The sequence below is a fragment of the Phyllobates terribilis genome, unplaced genomic scaffold (genome assembly GCF_046119375.1).
Source record: "Phyllobates terribilis strain yellow unplaced genomic scaffold, ASM4611937v1 Scaffold_8__6_contigs__length_399053987, whole genome shotgun sequence".
Taxonomy (NCBI): Eukaryota; Metazoa; Chordata; class Amphibia; order Anura; family Dendrobatidae; genus Phyllobates; species Phyllobates terribilis.
The window spans coordinates 296,233,385-296,252,827 of NW_027362768.1; the positions used below are offsets into that span (position 1 = coordinate 296,233,385).

The 19,443-nt window shown below is 47.6% G+C and overlaps 1 protein-coding gene across 1 annotated transcript in view; it reads left to right on the forward strand.

Annotated features, from left to right (window-relative positions):
* The first annotated feature begins 5,536 nt into the window (after positions 1 to 5,536).
* LOC141157341 (inter-alpha-trypsin inhibitor heavy chain H3-like) overlaps positions 5,537 to 19,443 on the forward strand; it is a 308,234-nt gene continuing 294,327 nt past the window's right edge. Inside the window, exons 1-2 of the mRNA XM_073644460.1 lie at positions 5,537 to 5,686; positions 7,039 to 7,056. Of these exons, the coding sequence (XP_073500561.1) occupies positions 5,576 to 5,686; positions 7,039 to 7,056 (129 nt within the window). The 5' untranslated portion in view covers positions 5,537 to 5,575. The remainder of the gene's footprint in view (positions 5,687 to 7,038; positions 7,057 to 19,443) is intronic.

Sequence of the window (19,443 nt, forward strand, 5' to 3'; positions counted from 1 at the left end):
TGTGTGCCCACTATGCGTTTTTTAAGCAATTCCGCTGCAGAAACGCTTAAAAAACGCTTGGTAGAAGGTCTGTCATGTTCCCCAATGATAATCGGCATGTGCTGTGCACATGCTGCGGAAATTTCCGCTGCGGATTATCATTGCGGAAAAATCCACAGCATTACCAATTATTTTGCGGAAGCTCGGCGTTTTCGCCGCCATTGACTTGCATTGGAACGCATGGAATCCGCATCACTGCATCTGTACATGCGGATTCCATCCATTTCAATGTGCAGATGGTACCCGGGTTTGGAGAAGAGGAGACTCTCCTCTGGACCCGGGTACCATAGCACCTGTAAAAAAAATAATAAAATAAAAAATAAATATTATACTTACCTTCTGATGGCCGCCGGTGTCTTTATCCGATGCGTCCTGGCTTGCCAGCAGCTCACGATGGTCTGAAAAGGACCTGCCGTGACGTCATTTAGTCATGTGATGGGTCACGTGACCGCTGACGTTGGCAGGCCATCAGAAGGTAAGTATATATTTATTTTTTTCCATTCTTTTACGGTCACACTATATAAATCCCTGCCGGTTGCATGGATTTATATAGTGTGACCAAGTTGTCAAGCACTTTCCAAGTGATGCTAAAATCGCTTGGAAAAGCGCTTGATAACCCTCATGCAGAAATGCATGTGAAGAACGCTTCACATCCGCATGTCCCTGGCAGGAAAAACGTATGTAAAATCCGCATGCGTTTTTTCTGCCAGGGAGATGCAGAAACGCTCAAAAAAAATCCGGAGCATTTCTACATTGTGGGTACATAGCCTTACATTAATTGTATGACTCAATATTGAGCACACGTAGCCATCTAAACACAGCGGGAGGCCACACGGTGCCATCAATACACAGCGGGAGGCCGCATGTAGCCATCTATACACAGCAGGAGGCCGCACGTAGCCATCTATACACAGCGGGAGGCCGCACGTAGCCATCTATACACAGCAGGAGGCCACAAGTAGCCATCTATACACAGCGGGAGGCCGCACGTAGCCATCTATACACAGCAGGAGGCCGCATGTAGCCATCTATACCCAGCAGGAGGCCGCACGTAGCCATCTATACACAGCAGGAGGCCGCACGTAGCCATCTTTACAAAGCAGGAGGCCGCACGTAGCCATCTATACACAGCAGGAGGCCGCACAGTGCCATCTATACACAGCGGGAGGCCGCACGTAGCCATCTATACACAGCGGGAGGCCGCACGTAGACATCTATACACAGCGGGAGGCCGCATGTAGCCATCTATGCACAGCGAGAGGCCGCACGTAGCCATCTATACACAGAGGGAGGCCACACAGCGCCATCTATACACAGCGGGAGGCCGCACAGCGCCATCTATACACAGCAGGAGGCCGCACAGCGCCATCTATACACAGCGGGAGGCCGCACGGCGACCCCCCCAGAAACAGCGGGAGGCCGCACGCAGTCACGCACACAAAAACATATACAGACATATACATACACGCATAAACACATTTGAAACACAAAAATACATATAAACAGACATCACGCAATGATATCTGCCTGCACACACACTCACTCAATCACACATACACACACACTCACTCTCACACATACACACTCTCTCTCACACACACACACAGACACACAGACTCACCATCCCCCAGCTTGACTTCAGTCCTCTCCAGTGGTAAGTAGCAGTGCAGTGCGCGAACTGCTTGACGTCACAGCTAGGAGACACGGCCGTGCACAGGGTCGTGTCTCCTAGCAGTGACGCGGCCGGGCCAGCACACAGGGACGTTAACTGCTGCAGTGCTGGCCTGGCCGGAGAAGAAGCAGCGTCCGTGCGCTGCTGCTGGGGGAGCGGTCGGGGGCCCCCCCGCCACTGTCTGCCAGTATGTGCCGCGGCGCCGCACATATAATGAGGGCAATCCGGCCATAGACACCCTGGAGCCTCGGGCCCCCTGCAGCCCCGAGGCGCCGGGCGGTAGCCCGGATTGCCCTCATTATAATCCGCCTATGGCTGTAAGAGCAGCAAAAGCGGTAGAGGAATGGCGGAAATGGGCGCTAATACGGCGCACCTTCTCAAGTAGGTACGGCAAGTTACGGTAAGTTTTCAGAAATTTCTGAACAACTAGGTTCAGCACGTGAGCCATGCATGGCACGTGTACCAGCTTGCCGACCTTTAAAGCCGCCACCAGGTTACGCCCATTATCACAGACGACCAGACCGGGTTGGAGGTGTAGCAGGGAGAGCCACTGATTGGTCTGTTGTTTTAAAGCATGCCACAGCTCTGCTGCAGTGTGTGGTTTCTGACCTAAACAGATCAGCTCAGCAGAGCGTGTTGCCGCTTTGCCGATGCGCAGCTGCACAGGTCCCAGCTTGGCAGTGATTGGGAGGGTAATTCAGCAGAGGATGAGGAGCAGGAGGAGGGGAGAGAGGAAGTGGAATATGAAGAGGCGGAAACCCTGACAGAAGTTGGGCCTGCTATTCTTGGCGTGTGTGGGATGTGAGATGTTCCAGTTTGCGCCTTTGTCCCACACTCCACCAGGTTCACCCTGTGTGCTGTGACAGAAATGTATCGTCCCTGTCCATGACAACTTGTCCAGGTGTCTGTTGTTAGGTGGACCTTCCCGGTTACGGCGTTGGTGAGAGCACAGTTCAGATTGTTTAACAAGTGATTATATAACGCAGGAACAGCACACCGGTCAAAATAGTGGCGTCTGGGAACACTGTATCGTGGGGCAGCCACAGCAAAGAGATCACGGAAAGACTGTGTTCCCACAAGCCTAAACGGCAACATCTCCACAGCTAGTAATTTGGCAATCTGCGAGTTTAGTATTTGTGCCTGTGGGTGCGTGGATGGGTATTTACGCTTTCTTTCCAAGCTCTCAGGCAAGGACAATTGGACGCTTTGCTGGGACAAGGAAGTGGATTTGGTTGATGTTTTTTGTGTGTGAGCAACCGCAGCTTGTGGGAAGAAGGTATGAGCGCCTGCTCCTGAACAGCAGATTCTGAAGGACATAGCCCAGGTGACATGGCATTGGTTTGACCCACAGATGCAGATTTGGTACCCTGGTGTTCTGCCCACCTACTGGGGTGCTTGGCTGCCATGTGGTTTCGCATACTGGTGGTGCTTAGGTTGCCTTTGCCCTGGCCTCTGCTCAACTTGGCATGGCAGATGCTACAGACTGCAATGTTTTTATGTGAAGGACTTTCATAAAAAAATTTCCACACAGCAGCCGAATGCCCCCTTGCCCTGACTTGGCACACCGTGGGGGTGATTTGGGGAACAGTTGACCCAGTTCTCACTCTGGGCAAACCATGACCCCTTGGTGCCTGTGTTGGTGCTACATATCCATCTTCCTCTGTGTTGCTGTCATGGCTATGCATGCCAACAGTCCAGGTCGGATCATCGACCACCTCATCTTCCATCTCATCCTCCTTCCTAGTTGACATTGTAGGCTGACCTGATGGCAGCTGTGTCTCATCATCATCAGCCTCCACCTCTGGAGACAGAAAATGACATTCCGCCAAGTGCCTTTCTTCTGGCCGTAGGTCCTCAAATACTTGAGCATCAATGTACGCCACCTCCTCTTGTCCCTCTTCAATGCTGCACGGTGATGGGCCAGAGCCAACCAAATGATACATATCAATCAGATCCTCGGAGTGGCTAAGCTTGGGGTCATATGTCTCCTGTGACTGATAATGGCTGGAGGAAGGAGAACCAGCTTCAGGATTGGATGGGCCAGCCTTCTGTGTATCCACAGTAGACTGTGTGGTCGTGGAAGATTTGTTGCTGCTTGACAAATGCGTATAGGCCTTGTCAGCTATCCAAGACAGAATCTGCTCTCGCTCTTCTGGCTTCCACACACGTTTATGTTCTAGACCGGGAAATTTTTTCAGGAACATAGTGGATGCATCAAGCTTCTTCTGACCTGACAAAGACTGAGTGCCTTCTCGTGCACCACTAACAACACCACGTCCACTTCCCCTAACAACAGGCTTTTTTTGGCATTTTGTTGACAGATTTTCAGATGTTGATGGCACAAGCCAAGCTAGCTGTCACAGCCAAAATAATGGGTAAAATGGCCTGGTGCGTGCTTTGTAGCAGGCAGTAGGATATGTTTGGACTACTGCTTTGTGTAGGGCACTCAATGATTTTTTAAGTGGACTAATATGGACAGAAGGCAGGCTGGCACCCCAAAATAGTGGTTAAAATGGCCTGGTGTGTTCTTTGTAGCAGGCAGTAGGATATGTTTGGACTACTGCTTTGTGCAGGGCACTCAATGATTTTTTAAGTGGACTAATATGGACAGAAGGCAGGCTGGCACCCCAAAATAGTGGTTAAAATGGCCTGGTGTGTGCTTTGTAGCAGGCAGTAGGAAATGTTTAGACTACTGCTTTGTGTAGGGCACTCAATGATTTTTTAAGTGGACTAATATGGATAGAAGGCAGACTCTGACCCCTAAAACAGCAGGGAAAATAGACCGGTGCTAAAAAAAATAGGCAGCACAAAATGCTACTTCTGTGTGTGCTGGAAAAATATTGCTTTGCCTCTGACAAGAGCTGTTTTAAGATGGACACTGGAAGAACACTATCTAATACACTCCCTACCTAATACACAATCTCTCCCTCCCTGTACTCTGACTTTGTTGTGTCTTCAGCTCTGAAAAGAGCTATTTTTTGGTGGTAGTATGAGTGGCTCCTTTAAACACTGAGCTAGTACACACTGCAGGTAGCCCTTAAAAGGGCTTCTGTTTTATCAAGAGGCCTAAACACTCTCCCTAGCAGCTCAGCGATCTCTCCCTATGCTTATAGAACGCAGGCTCCAGACGCAATGTGCACAAAATGGTGGCGTGGGGCTTAAATAGACCCTATGACGCTGGGCGGCCAGCCAATCACAGTAATGCCACAAGCAAGATGTCTGCGGCATTACTGTGATTGGTTAAGAAGCCCAGCATGTTTAGTGGCTGCAAAGGAAGTGCCAAAATTGCAGGGTGGGTCATCCGAATATAGCGAGGCGAGTACACAAATACTCGCAATATAATGAGTAACCCGAATACTGTACTATCAGTGCGAATAGCGAATAGTAAAGAATACACTCACTCATCACTAATTGTTAGGTGTCGTCTTGGTCTCATGATGGTAAAATGTGAACAGCATGATGAGGAGGACTGTTTAAATACAAGTTCTTATTGAACCTCGAAATGTATTGGCCGATTCATGGATCAGCCAATCCAAGTTGCAAGTTGTGCAGAAGAAAGAACTGAAATGTTGAACAGTTGGATATGTGCATTCAAAAGATTATAGAAGGTCCCATTAAGTTCACCTGAAAAGGTTAGAGGGCATTTTAGGATCATCCTAAAAATTTCACCTGAAAGCCAAATATCCCTAATATTTTGTGAGTAGTATATATATATATAAATATATATATATATATATATATATATATATATATATATAAGCAAGTAATAAAATACAATATTGCCAAGATGGTCATGTCCAAAACTTTGCTGTTACTCATTAACATAGTTTATCACGCAGTCTGATAACGTTTTCCGACAATCAGATGAAGTTCATTTGCAAAATGGGTCGCCTTCTACTGACTTTTACTTTGCTCTTTTGTGCTTTATCTCCAATAATCTGCGACTTTGTGATTGAAGGAATAAGAAATATACAGGTTTGTATAAATAATGGGTTATATCTTAGGCTTAGAATTTTATGCTGTCCAGGTATAGGTTAAAATATACTATTATTTATATTCTATTGGGGCAACGTGTTATATTCATATATTCTAGATAGCTGCAAATATTTTTTAAAAGTTGATGCATTAGTACACACTGTTTATCAATAACATTAAAACCACCTGCCTAAGATTGTGTGTCATCAATAAATAACCTACTATTTAAATCAGGTATTTTATTAAATGTTTTGATATATTTTTTGTTATTTTTCCTATCATGATTTCTAATAAAAAAAATTAGAAATCTTTCAATTTACACACTGGCTACTGGGGCTATTCTAGTCTTACTCTTCACATTTTTCCTGGAATTCCACATGTACATTAGCAACTGCAAACTGACTCAGACCTTTCTTTTGCATTGAAGCATCTAATGAACCTGTGTAAAAGTCATTGTGAAGGGAAGAGGAGAAGGGTTAGCGGAGACATCACCTATTATAAACGGTGGATCCTGTATTATCAGCAATGTATAGAGATGTTACCTGTCATAGTCCTGCCTGTGATGATAATGAGACTTCTGAAAAGTATTTTGTAAAGAACAAGAAGTAGGAGTCTAAAATATCCCCAGTGGTCAGTATGGAAAATATTAGATTATTATTTCTTTTTTAAAATACAGATTGTGAAATAGAAAATAAAAACGCAAAACAATATATCATACAACATAGCAAAAAATACATTGAACAAAACAACAGGTCATTTTCTGCTGATACATCCCTTTTTATCCCCATCACCCTTGGGCGATTTTCTGTTTTTCGGATTTGTTTTTTCCTCCCCTTCTGCCAAAAGCCATAACTTTTTAATTTTTCCAGCCATATAGCCTTATTGGGGCTTATTTTTTGCAGGACAAATTGTTCTTTTGAATGACACAATTCATTCTGCCACATAGTGTACTGTTAAATGGGAAAAATGGTGGTCAGTAGTGGCACCTAAGGATCAACTGTTTTCAACCATTGTATTGGGGTATTATTTGTGCAGATTGTGGTAATATTGTTTGGGCAACTGAAGGCACTTTTATGTGGAGACTGTAATGTACTGAACTTTGGTGTAGTATTTTTTGCACACTATTTGATTATTATTTATGTACTATGAAGTCGTTTCTGAATTCCTGTTATTTTACTGTACCTTTTTTACCTGCAACTTGTTACTCTCCTATTGCGTCCATTCATCATCCAATAGGATATACTGTATATTGAGTTCAGAAACGTTTGCCGAGTAAACTATTGATATTGCTTTTGATATAATGAAAAATACATTGCCAAGTTTAATAATTTTTTCCTCTTTTTGCTTTACAGAAAAGAAGCATCGGGAAGGTAAGACTTTTTTTAGCACTACAGACATACAATGTGGAAGAACATTCTATCCGAGTACAATATTCCAGGGCATTTAAAAAAGTAACTTTTGACTCCCTGGTGAACACCATTAACCAAACAAGAACAAGAATACTGTCTCTTCTATGGTTCTCTTGATTCGCTGCTGCTTATTTGATATGGCACACTGTATGGTTGCCCCCAATCTTGTCTGAATAAATCTAGATGTGAAGTTTATAGGGCTAAAACTATGTTTGATGTCACATTAAGTCTCCTTACAAAAATTTGCTTTGATAGTACAGCAACTTACCTGACAGAAACATTTGTGATATCACAGTGGAGTACAAAGGGAAAAGATGTCAACAAAGGAGGGTCCTAGTACAAAAAAATAATATACAGTCTAATTTAATGACTGCAGGAAGCTAGGATCTATGGAGTAACGTTTCTCCTTGTGAAGAGTGATATGCCAGTGTAAGGAGACTTATGGGCCATGCAATGCTCCTCTGGGAACTTAAATACGCAAATTGTCTCTTCAGAGAGGAAGAGGATTTGAACTCTGGTGCCACCTATTGGAAGTAGCAATACTAAAAGTTTATATCGACCCTTTAACGAGCCTTGCCACATGACTTAAGATAATATTTAACTTTTATACTTAGTCATGTAGTAAGGCTCGTTAAATTGTCAATAATTAATTTTAGGATCACTACCTCCAATAGATGGCAGTAAAATTCAAATCCTCTTCCTCTCTGAAGAGACAATTTGTAGGAAATTAGGCAAATGTAGCACCCTGAGGATTCGGCTGCTACAGGGGTATTGCACCTCAACCCAGAGGTGTGATATTCCACTCCCGGGTAAGGATGGAGTGTGGAACTGAGCTCGGTAGGCTGCATGCACTACATACATCCCATTTCCGAGGAACAGGCCGACGGTACTCCCACTTAGAAATGTGCAGGTACGACCGAGTCTGTTCCTGGCTGGAGTGGGAGGGGGGTGGTACATCCCAAGTAGTGTAGGGGCAGATAGGGGGAGCAGCCTGGGTAAAGATAGGAGCTCATTGGGTGCTGGTCACCTGAGCTCACACATAGAGGGTGTATATAAGGTGGGCACCATCAAAGAACAGGGTCAGTCTGTCAGAGTAAGAAGCAGAGGAGCAGAGCAGCCCCAGAGAGAGAGAGAGGAGAAAGCAAGAGAGACCCAGAGGGGGAAAGAGAAGAGAGGACTCTGAGACCCCAAATCCAATCCACGGGTGAAGAGTCGGCATCAGGGTACCGGAACCCAAGCTGGTGGGGGCAAAAACACACCCCAGCCAGAGACCGGAGGCCGTGGGCAGCGTCTGCCACGGCCACCCACCACATCCACCCCGAAGGCATACCACGTGGAGGGTCAGGGAACCCAAGGCCAAGGGTCTCCCAACAGAAGGCCCGAGGGAGCTGGACCTGGGTGGATCACTAGTGGGGACGGCCAGAGAAAGGACAGAAGGAGAGCTCAGGGTCACGCTCTGGACTCGCTTGGGGGTTGGCTGGATCCAGGACCTGGTGGATGCAGCACGGCTCGGGAGGTCACTTGAAGCTGGAGTGACCGGAACATCAGCAGTGAGTAAATACCCTTAACTGCATAACCCGACTCTGTCTTCCTTTAACATCTATGCTGCACCACCACAACCCCCATCCTCTGCACCTGACCCCCTGAGGCTATACCCCACCCGTTGGGGGTTATACCATCAAAAGCTGCACCTACACCATCAGCCTCAGCGGACCCTGCTGCAGCGGCGGCCATAGTGACCGCAATACAACGGGTGGCGTAGTCGACATTAAGAACTTATTAACATCTGTAGGACTGCCACATACAACTGAGTTTGACACCCTGGGCACGGACCGGGTCACAGCCACTCGGAAGACTACAACTCCCATCTGATCCGGCTCCGGATATTCCCCCTAAAGAATGAGTTTACCTCAAAAAGAAGTCTCCTGCCGGTTCCGGAGGGTCCCCGCTATCGGACCCCATCACCAGTCGATTCCAGCCGGTTGTCCGCCATTAACCGCGTTTTCCCGCCATCTGCAGAGTTTCCCGCCACTGGGAAGCGATTCCCGCCATTTCCAAAGGTTTCCCGCCTTGGAAGAGCGGACGCCATTATGGGCGTGCCAGAGGGTGGCGAGGGGCCACCTCCCATCGTGGGCCAGGACCGAAAATGGCGCCAAAAGTGGAAACCGCCCCCACCAACAGAGACTGTGATGCTAGAGGTGTCTGTCAGCGTGAAAGAACTGCCCCTGGAGCTGACAGTCACCAAGTGGCCCCGGGACCGCCCTCGAGGTGGGAAGAGACGAAAGGAGAGAACAAAGATGGGTGCCGCCTGGAGCAGTCTAGAGCGAGCGCACCCGGAGGCAAGAAGCCTGGAGAAGAGTATCGGAGGAGCTTACCCGGAGATGGCGAGAAAGCAGAGCAGCACCGGCCCGCTGGCCAGGAGCCTGCTGGAGACGACTGTAGGAGAGCAGAGCAGCACCGACCCGTTGGTCAGGAGCCTGCTGGAAACAACGACCCCACTAGGCCTAGTGGAGGTCCTAGCACAGCTCCCCCGAGACCGGGAGTGTGCACAGACCGCTCTGGAGGGCCTCGCAAGGAGGATGGCCCGGGTGCAGCGAGAGACGTTGGCGGAGTGGAGCCGTGAGATGGCCCAGCAGACCGAGACCTGTCAGCGGAGCACGCCACCCGAGACGAGGAGACAGACCGCCTCTGAGGATGGCGCGGGAGGACTGAAGGCCGGAGACGGCGCCGAGAAGGGAGCCGAACGAGTGGAGGCAGGTAAAGGGGACGTCTATACCCCAGACCGGGAAACCGCGTACCTGCCCCAGCTCCCCGTCGCAGAGCCCGAAGTCTATCCTGCCGTGCCCGTCGCTGCAACGTCACCGCCGCAGACTAGGCCTCAAACGGGAGCCGCGACCCCTGTGACGTCACACGCCTCGACCCCGAGCGTGACCAAGCAGGAAGTACCACCAGCCTGGTCGCAAGGCCTAGTACCCCCGGGCGCCGCAATACCAACAGCGCCCCCTACCTCCGCGGAGCCCCCGGCCTGGTCGCAGGGCCAAGTAGCCCAGGGCGCCGCCGTCCTTACGGTGCCCTTTACCTTCCAGATACCCCAGGCCTGGCCGCAAGGCCCGGGCAACCCGGGCGCCACCACCACCGCGCCCATAAGACCAAGAGTGCCGCATCTGGGAGAGGACCTGTACGCCCAGCATACGTGCCCGGATGGGCAGCCATTTATATGGCCACCGGAGTTTCACCATCCTCGACTCCGGAGAGAGAGACCCCTGGATGAACCCCTGATCCCGGCTCCAAAGCCCGTAAAGAGGATCTCGCCCCCGCTAGCGGAAGCACAGTTTGAGTGGGACCCCACCGGAGAAGATCTTATGGGGTTCACTCAAGAGACTCGGGCAGCTGCAGCGGAGCGTGCTGAGTGCTGCCGCCAACAGCTCGAGGACTTCGAGAGGGAGCGGAGAGAGAGGCGGGTCCGGGAACAGCAAGCTCAAGTAAAGAGCGCGGAGCAGAAGAGCCGGGCCAGGAGAGACCCCCGTGCAGCGCATAGCCCCCGCACCACCGGGACTGTGATAAAGTTTAACCTGCAGCATGGGTGGGGCTTCATCCGAGACCACCACACCCTAGGCGACGTCTTCGTAACCAGGAGAGACGTTGAGTCCCACCTACCGGAGGGACACAGAGGTCGTGACCTTTACATCGGGGACGAGGTCACCTTCACCCGGCACAAGTGTGCCAAAGGTCCCTACGCCCTCCATGTGCATCGTCTGACGGAAGAAGAGCTGCGGTGTGAGGAGGAAGAGCAAGAGGACCCGGACGGGTCTGAAGCCAAAGGTAACCATAAAGCAAGAGCAGGAGGACGCCGTCGCTAAGGACAGCGAAGCAGAAGCTGTATATAGTTGCCCGTCGGGGCACCGTGAACTGGAACTGAAACTGAAACTGAAACTGTTGCTGTTGCTAATATAGTCCCCGTTGGGACCAGCATGTGTGAACTGTTACCCGTATTTCCCTTAATTCCACTGACCGAGGACTGAGAGCGGTCATTCCTCTCTAATACCTGGCCGAGGACTGAGAGCGGCCATATCCTTGTATATAGTTGCGCGTCCTAAAGCGCCCCCTACCGGTTTTATAGGAAAACCAGTTTTCTAGAGAGACTGTCGCACTTTACCCGGTCACACGTTGCACAGTGACCGGAGGAGGAGCCAGAGGCGACGAGAATGTTTTATATATATATATATATATATATAATGTTTTATATGTTTTATATGTTTATGCAAAAATTTGTATGTTTTTGGTGTTATGTCTTACAGCCCGAGGACGTGCTGTGATTTACCAGGGGGGAATGTAGCACCCTGAGGATTCGGCTGCTACAGGGGTATTGCACCTCAACCCAGAGGTGTGATATTCCACTCCCGGGTAAGGATGGAGTGTGGAACTGAGCTCGGTAGGCTGCATGCACTACATACATCCCATTTCCGAGGAACAGGCCGACGGTACTCCCACTTAGAAATGTGCAGGTACGACCGAGTCTGTTCCTGGCTGGAGTGGGAGGGGGGTGGTACATCCCAAGTAGTGTAGGGGCAGATAGGGGGAGCAGCCTGGGTAAAGATAGGAGCTCATTGGGTGCTGGTCACCTGAGCTCACACATAGAGGGTGTATATAAGGTGGGCACCATCAAAGAACAGGGTCAGTCTGTCAGAGTAAGAAGCAGAGGAGCAGAGCAGCCCCAGAGAGAGAGAGAGGAGAAAGCAAGAGAGACCCAGAGGGGGAAAGAGAAGAGAGGACTCTGAGACCCCAAATCCAATCCACGGGTGAAGAGTCGGCATCAGGGTACCGGAACCCAAGCTGGTGGGGGCAAAAACACACCCCAGCCAGAGACCGGAGGCCGTGGGCAGCGTCTGCCACGGCCACCCACCACATCCACCCCGAAGGCATACCACGTGGAGGGTCAGGGAACCCAAGGCCAAGGGTCTCCCAACAGAAGGCCCGAGGGAGCTGGACCTGGGTGGATCACTAGTGGGGACGGCCAGAGAAAGGACAGAAGGAGAGCTCAGGGTCACGCTCCGGACTCGCTTGGGGGTTGGCTGGATCCAGGACCTGGTGGATGCAGCACGGCTCGGGAGGTCACTTGAAGCTGGAGTGACCGGAACATCAGCAGTGAGTAAATACCCTTAACTGCATAACCCGACTCTGTCTTCCTTTAACATCTATGCTGCACCACCACAACCCCCATCCTCTGCACCTGACCCCCTGAGGCTATACCCCACCCGTTGGGGGTTATACCATCAAAAGCTGCACCTACACCATCAGCCTCAGCGGACCCTGCTGCAGCGGCGGCCATAGTGACCGCAATACAACGGGTGGCGTAGTCGACATTAAGAACTTATTAACATCTGTAGGACTGCCACATACAACTGAGTTTGACACCCTGGGCACGGACCGGGTCACAGCCACTCGGAAGACTACAACTCCCATCTGATCCGGCTCCGGATATTCCCCCTAAAGAATATGGCCCAGGGGGCGCGTCACATTGACCATCTCATTCATGAATCTTCAGGCAATCCCTTCCTGATCTACCAATCTATTAGTGATTATGAGACTAGGAAAAGCGAGTAACCCCTTATATATAGATAGAAAAAAAGGGTCCACTATACTTGACAACTCTATGGACTGTGCTCATTTGATACCTTTATAAATATAATACATTATTTGTTTTTCTCTATTTTTGTAACTAGTTTTTAACAGAACACAAATGTGTGATGAGTAGTGTTGAGCATTCCGATACTGTAATATCGGGTATCGGCCGATATTCGCGGTATCGGAATTCCGATACTTAATTCCGATACTTTTACAATATCGGATACCGGAATCGGAAGTTCCCATAATGCCTGCGCTCTGCAGTGTCTGTGAAGGATGACAAGTTGGATGGCAGCGCGATCCAGCCTGTCATCAGAATGCCATCCCAGCGGGGGAGAATTCTCCTGATTGTTTAAAAGCCGGCGCGCGGTAAAAAGCCGCCGGCTTTTAAACAATCACACAGCCCCATACTGCTTCCCCGCAGCCTCCCACCCCGATCCTCCGCTCCCCTCGCCACCTCCCATCCCGATCGTAAGTTAGGACCGGGCGGGGAGCGCAGCTCCAAGGAGCGGGGAGTGAAGGACCCGGGCGGGGAAGCCGGCAGTGAAAAGACTTCACTGCCGGCTTTCCCGTTCTGTGCTGCGCTTTCCCGCCGGTTATTTCAAATGAACAGCTGAGGTATCAGGTGATGCCGATCAGCTGTTCATTTGAAGTAGCCGCGGTGCCCTCAGAGGGTTCATGTGAGTTCATGCTTGACTGCATGAACTCACATGAACTTTCCCATGGTCGCACAGGTCAGCCTCACCTCCCAGACCCATCATGATTAGTGTGTGTGCGGGGTGTGTGTGCGGGGTGTGTGCGCGATGTTTGTGCGGGTGTGCGCGGTGTCTGTGCGATGTGTGCGGGTGTGTGCGGTGTCTGTGTGCGGGGTGTCTGTGTGCGCGGTGTCTGTGCGATGTGTGCGGGTGTGTGCGTGCAGGCAGACATAGGCCGATGTGACACTACTACTCCCATCGGCCTATGTCTGTCCCCCGTCCACTCGTGCCAGCAGGATCAGCTCGATGGGAGCAGTAGTTCCCATCAGACTGATCCTGCTATTTAAATTGCCCTACTGTGTCCCCAATAAATGTTAAATACATGTCATTGGTGGCCAGTGGTTACCTACAATAAATTAGTTCATACATTACCTGTCCCCGCCGATCGCCACCTAAAATAAAGTAAAAAATAAAAAACTACACCTATACTCACCTAGACACCTAATTCCCCGAAGCCATCGATCTCCTGTAATAAAATATAAAATAATAAACCACAACCTTATCCTTACCCCTCCGTAGCAGTCCACGAGTGTCCCACGAAGATCTCCAGTTCAGAGCAGCCACATAGAATGTGACCGCTCTGAACCGCTGCCGCCGCTAGAATGACGGGGCCGTAAGGGTTCACCGGAGTTCAGGCAGCGCTGCTCCGGTTAGCTCCTTTACGGCCCTGCTGTATCGTGAGAAATTCCCACGGTACAGCAGTGCCGTAAAGGAGGTCTCCGGAGCTGCGCTGCCTGAATGCACTCCGGTGACCTCAGTCAGTGGCTCCCGCTGCCGGGAGCGGACGTGTTCCCGGCAGCGTGAGCTTACAGCAGCCATGCACAGCTGTCACCATCTCCAGATGTGACAGCTGTGCATGGGAGATCAGCGCAGGAACGTGGACAGGTAACTATTATTTTTAGTAAACTAAGAATTAAATAAAATTGTGTGTTTTATTTCAAATAAATTATTTTTTTCTGGGTGTAGTGTGTTTTTTCTTTTTAACACTTTGTAGGTTAGTAATGGGGGTGTCTTATAGACGCCCATCATTACTAACCTGGGCTTCATGGCAGCTGGCGCTGACATGAACCCCACCACTATTACCCCCTGCCACCGCACCAGGGCAGCGTGGAAGAGCGAGGCTAAGTGCCAGAGTTGGCGCATCCTATGGATGCGCCATTTCTGGGGCGGCTGACGACTGGTGTTTCTAGCCTGGGAGGGGGCCAATATTCATGGCACCCTTCCTGGGCTATTAATATCAGCCCCCAGCTGTCTGCCTAGCCTTTGCTAGCTATTAAAATAGGGGGGACCCCACGTCATTTTTTTGGGGGGGGTCCCCCATTTTAATAGCTAGTAAAGGCTAGGTATTCAGCTGGGGGCTGATATTAGTAGCCTGGGAAGCTCCGTGGGTTTTACCCCCTTCCCAGGCTTCAAACATCTGCCCCAGCCGTCTGCTTAACCTCCGCTAGAGACTAAAATTATGGGGGATCCCACACTATTTTTTTTTTTAAATAAATCCATTATTTTAACACTAAATGACATTTGAGGAGTTAATAAAGATGCAGTCCCTAAATTATTATTTATTTTTTAATTAATTTTTCCCAAAACTTTTGACGTGGGCTTCGCCATATTTTTGTATGCCAGCCAGGTACAGCATCCAGCTTCTATGAACGCGCCATTTTCCGGGGCGGCTGCGGACTGCAATTTTCAGCGGGGGGCAGAAAGCTTGGGCCTCCCTGCGCTGCAGATTCCATCCCCCAGCTGCCTAGTTGTACCTGGCTGGACACAAAAATAGGGAGAAGCTCCACGTTTTTTTTTTTTTAATTATTTCATGAAATTCATGGAATAATTAAGAAAAAAAGGGCTTCCCTATATTGTTGTGTCCAACCAGGTACAAATAGGCAGCTGGTGGTTGGGGGCAGCCCGTTCCTGCCTGCTGTACCTGGCTGGACCCAAATATAGTGCAAAGCCCCACGTCAATTTTTTTTTAATTATTTCAGGAAATTCATGAAATAATTAAAAAAAAATTATGTGGGGCTTCGCCCTATATTTGTGTCCAGTCAGGTACAGCAGGCAGGAACGGGCTGCCCCCAACCACCAGCTGCCTATTTGTACCTAGCCGGACACAACAATATAGGGAAGCCCTTTTTTTCTTAATTATTCCATGAATTTCATGAAATAATTAAAAAAAAAAATACGTGGGGCTTCGCCCTATTTTTGTGTCCAGCCAGGTACAACAAGGCAGCTGGGGGCTGGAATCCGCAGCGCAGGGAGGCCCAAGCTTTCTGCCCCCCGCTGAAAATTGCAGTCAGCAGCCGCCCCGGAAAATGGCGCGTTCATAGAAGCGCCATCTTCTGGCGCTGTACCCAACTCATCCAGGGCCCTGGTGCGGTGGCTCACTGGGTAATAAAGGGGTTAAGGCCAGCTTGGCATTATCAGCTGGCCCTAAGCCCGAAATTCATGGGGTCACGCCAATATTAGACATGACCGCCATGAATTTCTAGTAAAGTATTTAAAAAAAACACAAACACCCAGAAAAAAGTCCTTTAATTGAAATAAAGACACAATTCTTTATTGTTCTAAATTAAACCATACTTACAGTCACGCCCATTCCAGCTGAAGCCAACGATCTCCTGCAATAAAAGAAAAATAATAAAGCAACCTCATCCTTACCTTTCCATGGCTCCCACGACGGCTCCAGCTCTGCTACATCGAGATGACAGGCTGGACCGCAGCAGAACGCTGCCATCCAGCCTGTCATCCCTCAGACACTGAGAAGCGCAGGCATACTTCCACTCCTCAGTGTCTGGCTGTGACGGCATCCAGATGAGCCGACAATGAACTCGGCTCACCTCATCAATTTTTTTTATTTCTGTAGACAAACTAAGAGAAACAAGGTTAGATAGTGTACAAATAGTGGAGTTAAGGCAAAAAGTAAATAAATAAGAAAAAAAACAACAACTTTGTGTTCAAAGGAAGTGCTCCAGAGTTTTAGAATAGGGGTATATATAGTGGAGACTGTATGCAAAGATAGAATTAGTGCGAAAAGTGGTGAAGGTAATTAAAAAAAAAAGTGAAGATATAAAGACATAGTAAAAGTACAGTAAGATATACACGACCGTTCAAAAGTTTGGGGTCATTTAGAAATTTCATTATTTTTGAAAGAAAAGCACATTTTTTTTCAATGAAGCTAACATTACATGAATCAGAAATACACTCTATACATTGTTAATGTGGTAAATGACTATTCTAGTTGCAAACGTCTTGTTTCTATTGCAATATCTACATAGGTGTATAGAGGCCCATTTCTAACAACCACCACTCCAGTGTTTTAATGGTACATTGTGTTTGCTGTGTAAGAAGGCTAATGGATGTTTAGAAAACCCTAGAAAACCCTTGCACAAGTATGTTAGCCCAGCTGAAAACTGGTTTGGCTGATTTGAGAAGCTATAAAATCGACCTTCCTTTGAGCTAGTTGAGAATCTGGAGCATTACATTTGTTTGTTTTATGAAACTCTCAAAATGGCCAGAAAAAGAGAACTTTCATCTGAAACTCGACAGTCTATTTTTGTTCTTAGAAATGAAGGCTATTCCATGCGAGAAATTGCCAAGAAACTGAAGATTTCCTACAACGGTGTGAACTACTCCCTTCAGAGGAAAGCACAAACAGGCTCTAACCAGAGTAGAAAGAGAAGTGGGAGGCCCCGCTGCACAACTGAGCAACAAGACAAGTACATTAGAGTTTCTAGTTTGAGAAATCGACGCCTCACAGTTCCTCAACTGGCAGCTTCATTAAATAGTACACGCAAAACGCCAGTGTCAACGTCTACAGTGAAGAGATGACTCCAGCGGGATGTTGGCCTTCAGGGCAAAGTGTCAAAGAAAAAGCCATATCTGAAACTGGCTAATAAAAGGAAAAGATTAATATGGGCAAAAGAACACAGACATTGGACAGAGGAAGATTGGAAAAAAGTTTTATGGACAGGCGAATCAAAGTTTGAGGTATTTGGATCACACAGAAGAACATTTGTGAGACGCAGAACAACTGAAAAGATGCTGAAAGAGTGCCTGACGCCATCTGTCAAGCATGGTGGAGGTAATGTGATGGTCTGGGGTTGCTTTGGTGCTGGTAAAGTGGGGGATTTGTACAAGGTAAATGGATTTTGAATAAGAAAGGCTATCACTCCATTTTGCAATGCCATACATACCCTGTGGACATCGCTTGATTGGAGCCAATTTCATCCTACAACAGGACAATGACCCAAAGCACCCCTCCAAATTATGCATGACCTATTTAGGGAAGAAGCAGGCAGCTGGCATTCTATCTGTAATGGAGTGGCCAGCGCAGTCACCAGATCTCAACCCCATTGAGCTGTTGTGGGAGCAGCTTGACCGTATGGTACGCAAAAAGTGGCCATCAAGCCAATCCAACTTGTGGGAGGGGCTTCAGGAAGCGTGGGGTGAAATTTCTCAAGATGACCTCAGCAAATTAACAGCTAGAATGCCAAAGGTCTGCAATGCTGGAATTGCTGCAAAGGGAGCATTCTGTGACGAAAGCAAAGTTTGAAGGAGAAAATTATCCTTTCAAATAAAAATCATTATTTCTAACCTTGTCAATGTCTGGACTATATTTTCTAATCATTTTGCAACTCATTTGATAAATAAAAGTATGAGTTTTCATGGAAAACACAAAATTGTCTGGGTGACCCCAAACTTTTGAACGGTAGTGTATATGGTAAAAATTGAGACAAAAGAGCCCAATATCAAAAAGGCATACAGAAGTAACATATAAAACAGCAATGTAAGATATATAAAAATAAAATATATAAAAATATGGCCATGCTATTTCAGAAAGATTTGTGTGAATTAAAACATTTTTTGTGATGGGTTGGGTACCCTCACAAATCAAAAGAGAAATTGCACTGGTATGTTTAAATGAAAATAAAAATAACAATTGAAATATAAAACATAATAATAAAATATGAGAATATTATTTGTAAAAAGATAAAAATACATATAAAGATGCTCTAGTAAAAATAATCCATAAACTTGCCAAACTCATATTAAAAATTCTGTGATCTCATTAAGTCCATAAGGCTTTACATTATTGAACCTATTGATCCATTAAATTTCCTTCACTTTGAGGATCTCCATCTGATTGGGAGATTCAGGATGGATAGACACAATTGGGACAATAGAAATGCATACAGTGTGTTTGCCATGTACAATATCTGGAGAGACCACTATACGTAAAGCATTTGTCTATATTAGCTCAGTGTGAATTCAGCCTTTTATGTTATGTTTGCTTTGTCCTACCAACGTACTGCAGTCCGCACTTACACTCAATAAGGTAGATTATGATTTGGGTTTGACAGGTCATTTTTTTACTTTGCATTTCAAGGTCTGCTGTGTCAAGTTACTTTCCAAGGACTTCTGGCAACGCTGAGCTACTTTGTTTCTCAAAGTGGAAACCGGTCTGAAAGTAACTGGCGGTTTGTCAGGGATGAGGGGGCCAAGTATAGGGTCTTTTTGTAAAAGGTGCCAATGTTTTTGTAGCACTTTCCTTAAAGGGGATTGAGGTAAGTTGAAAGTAGTTATAAAGTTACTTGCAAACTCATTTGTTTCCTTTCTATTGTCCTGGGATGTGGGTTCCAAATATTGCTGTGTGAACCCCCTTTTAATTTTATAGGCACACTTGAGTAAGCTTTTAGGTAACATTGGCTAGTAAATCACTCTCTAAGAGTATCAGCTTGTTGTTCAAAGTACATTACATTACTGCAATTGTGCCTAATTTGCCAATATTGGTTGTAGAATAAGGAATGTTTGTTAACCATTTCTTGTAGCTTTTTTTTAAATGTGCTACACTTTTCCAGAGGTTTGGGTATTTTATTTAGTGCTAATTTTTATGGTCTTTGATAAGGGAGCGGGGGGCATTGTATTCTCTTGTGGTGTGTCTTCATGCTGCACTGCATAATTACCTTATAAACAT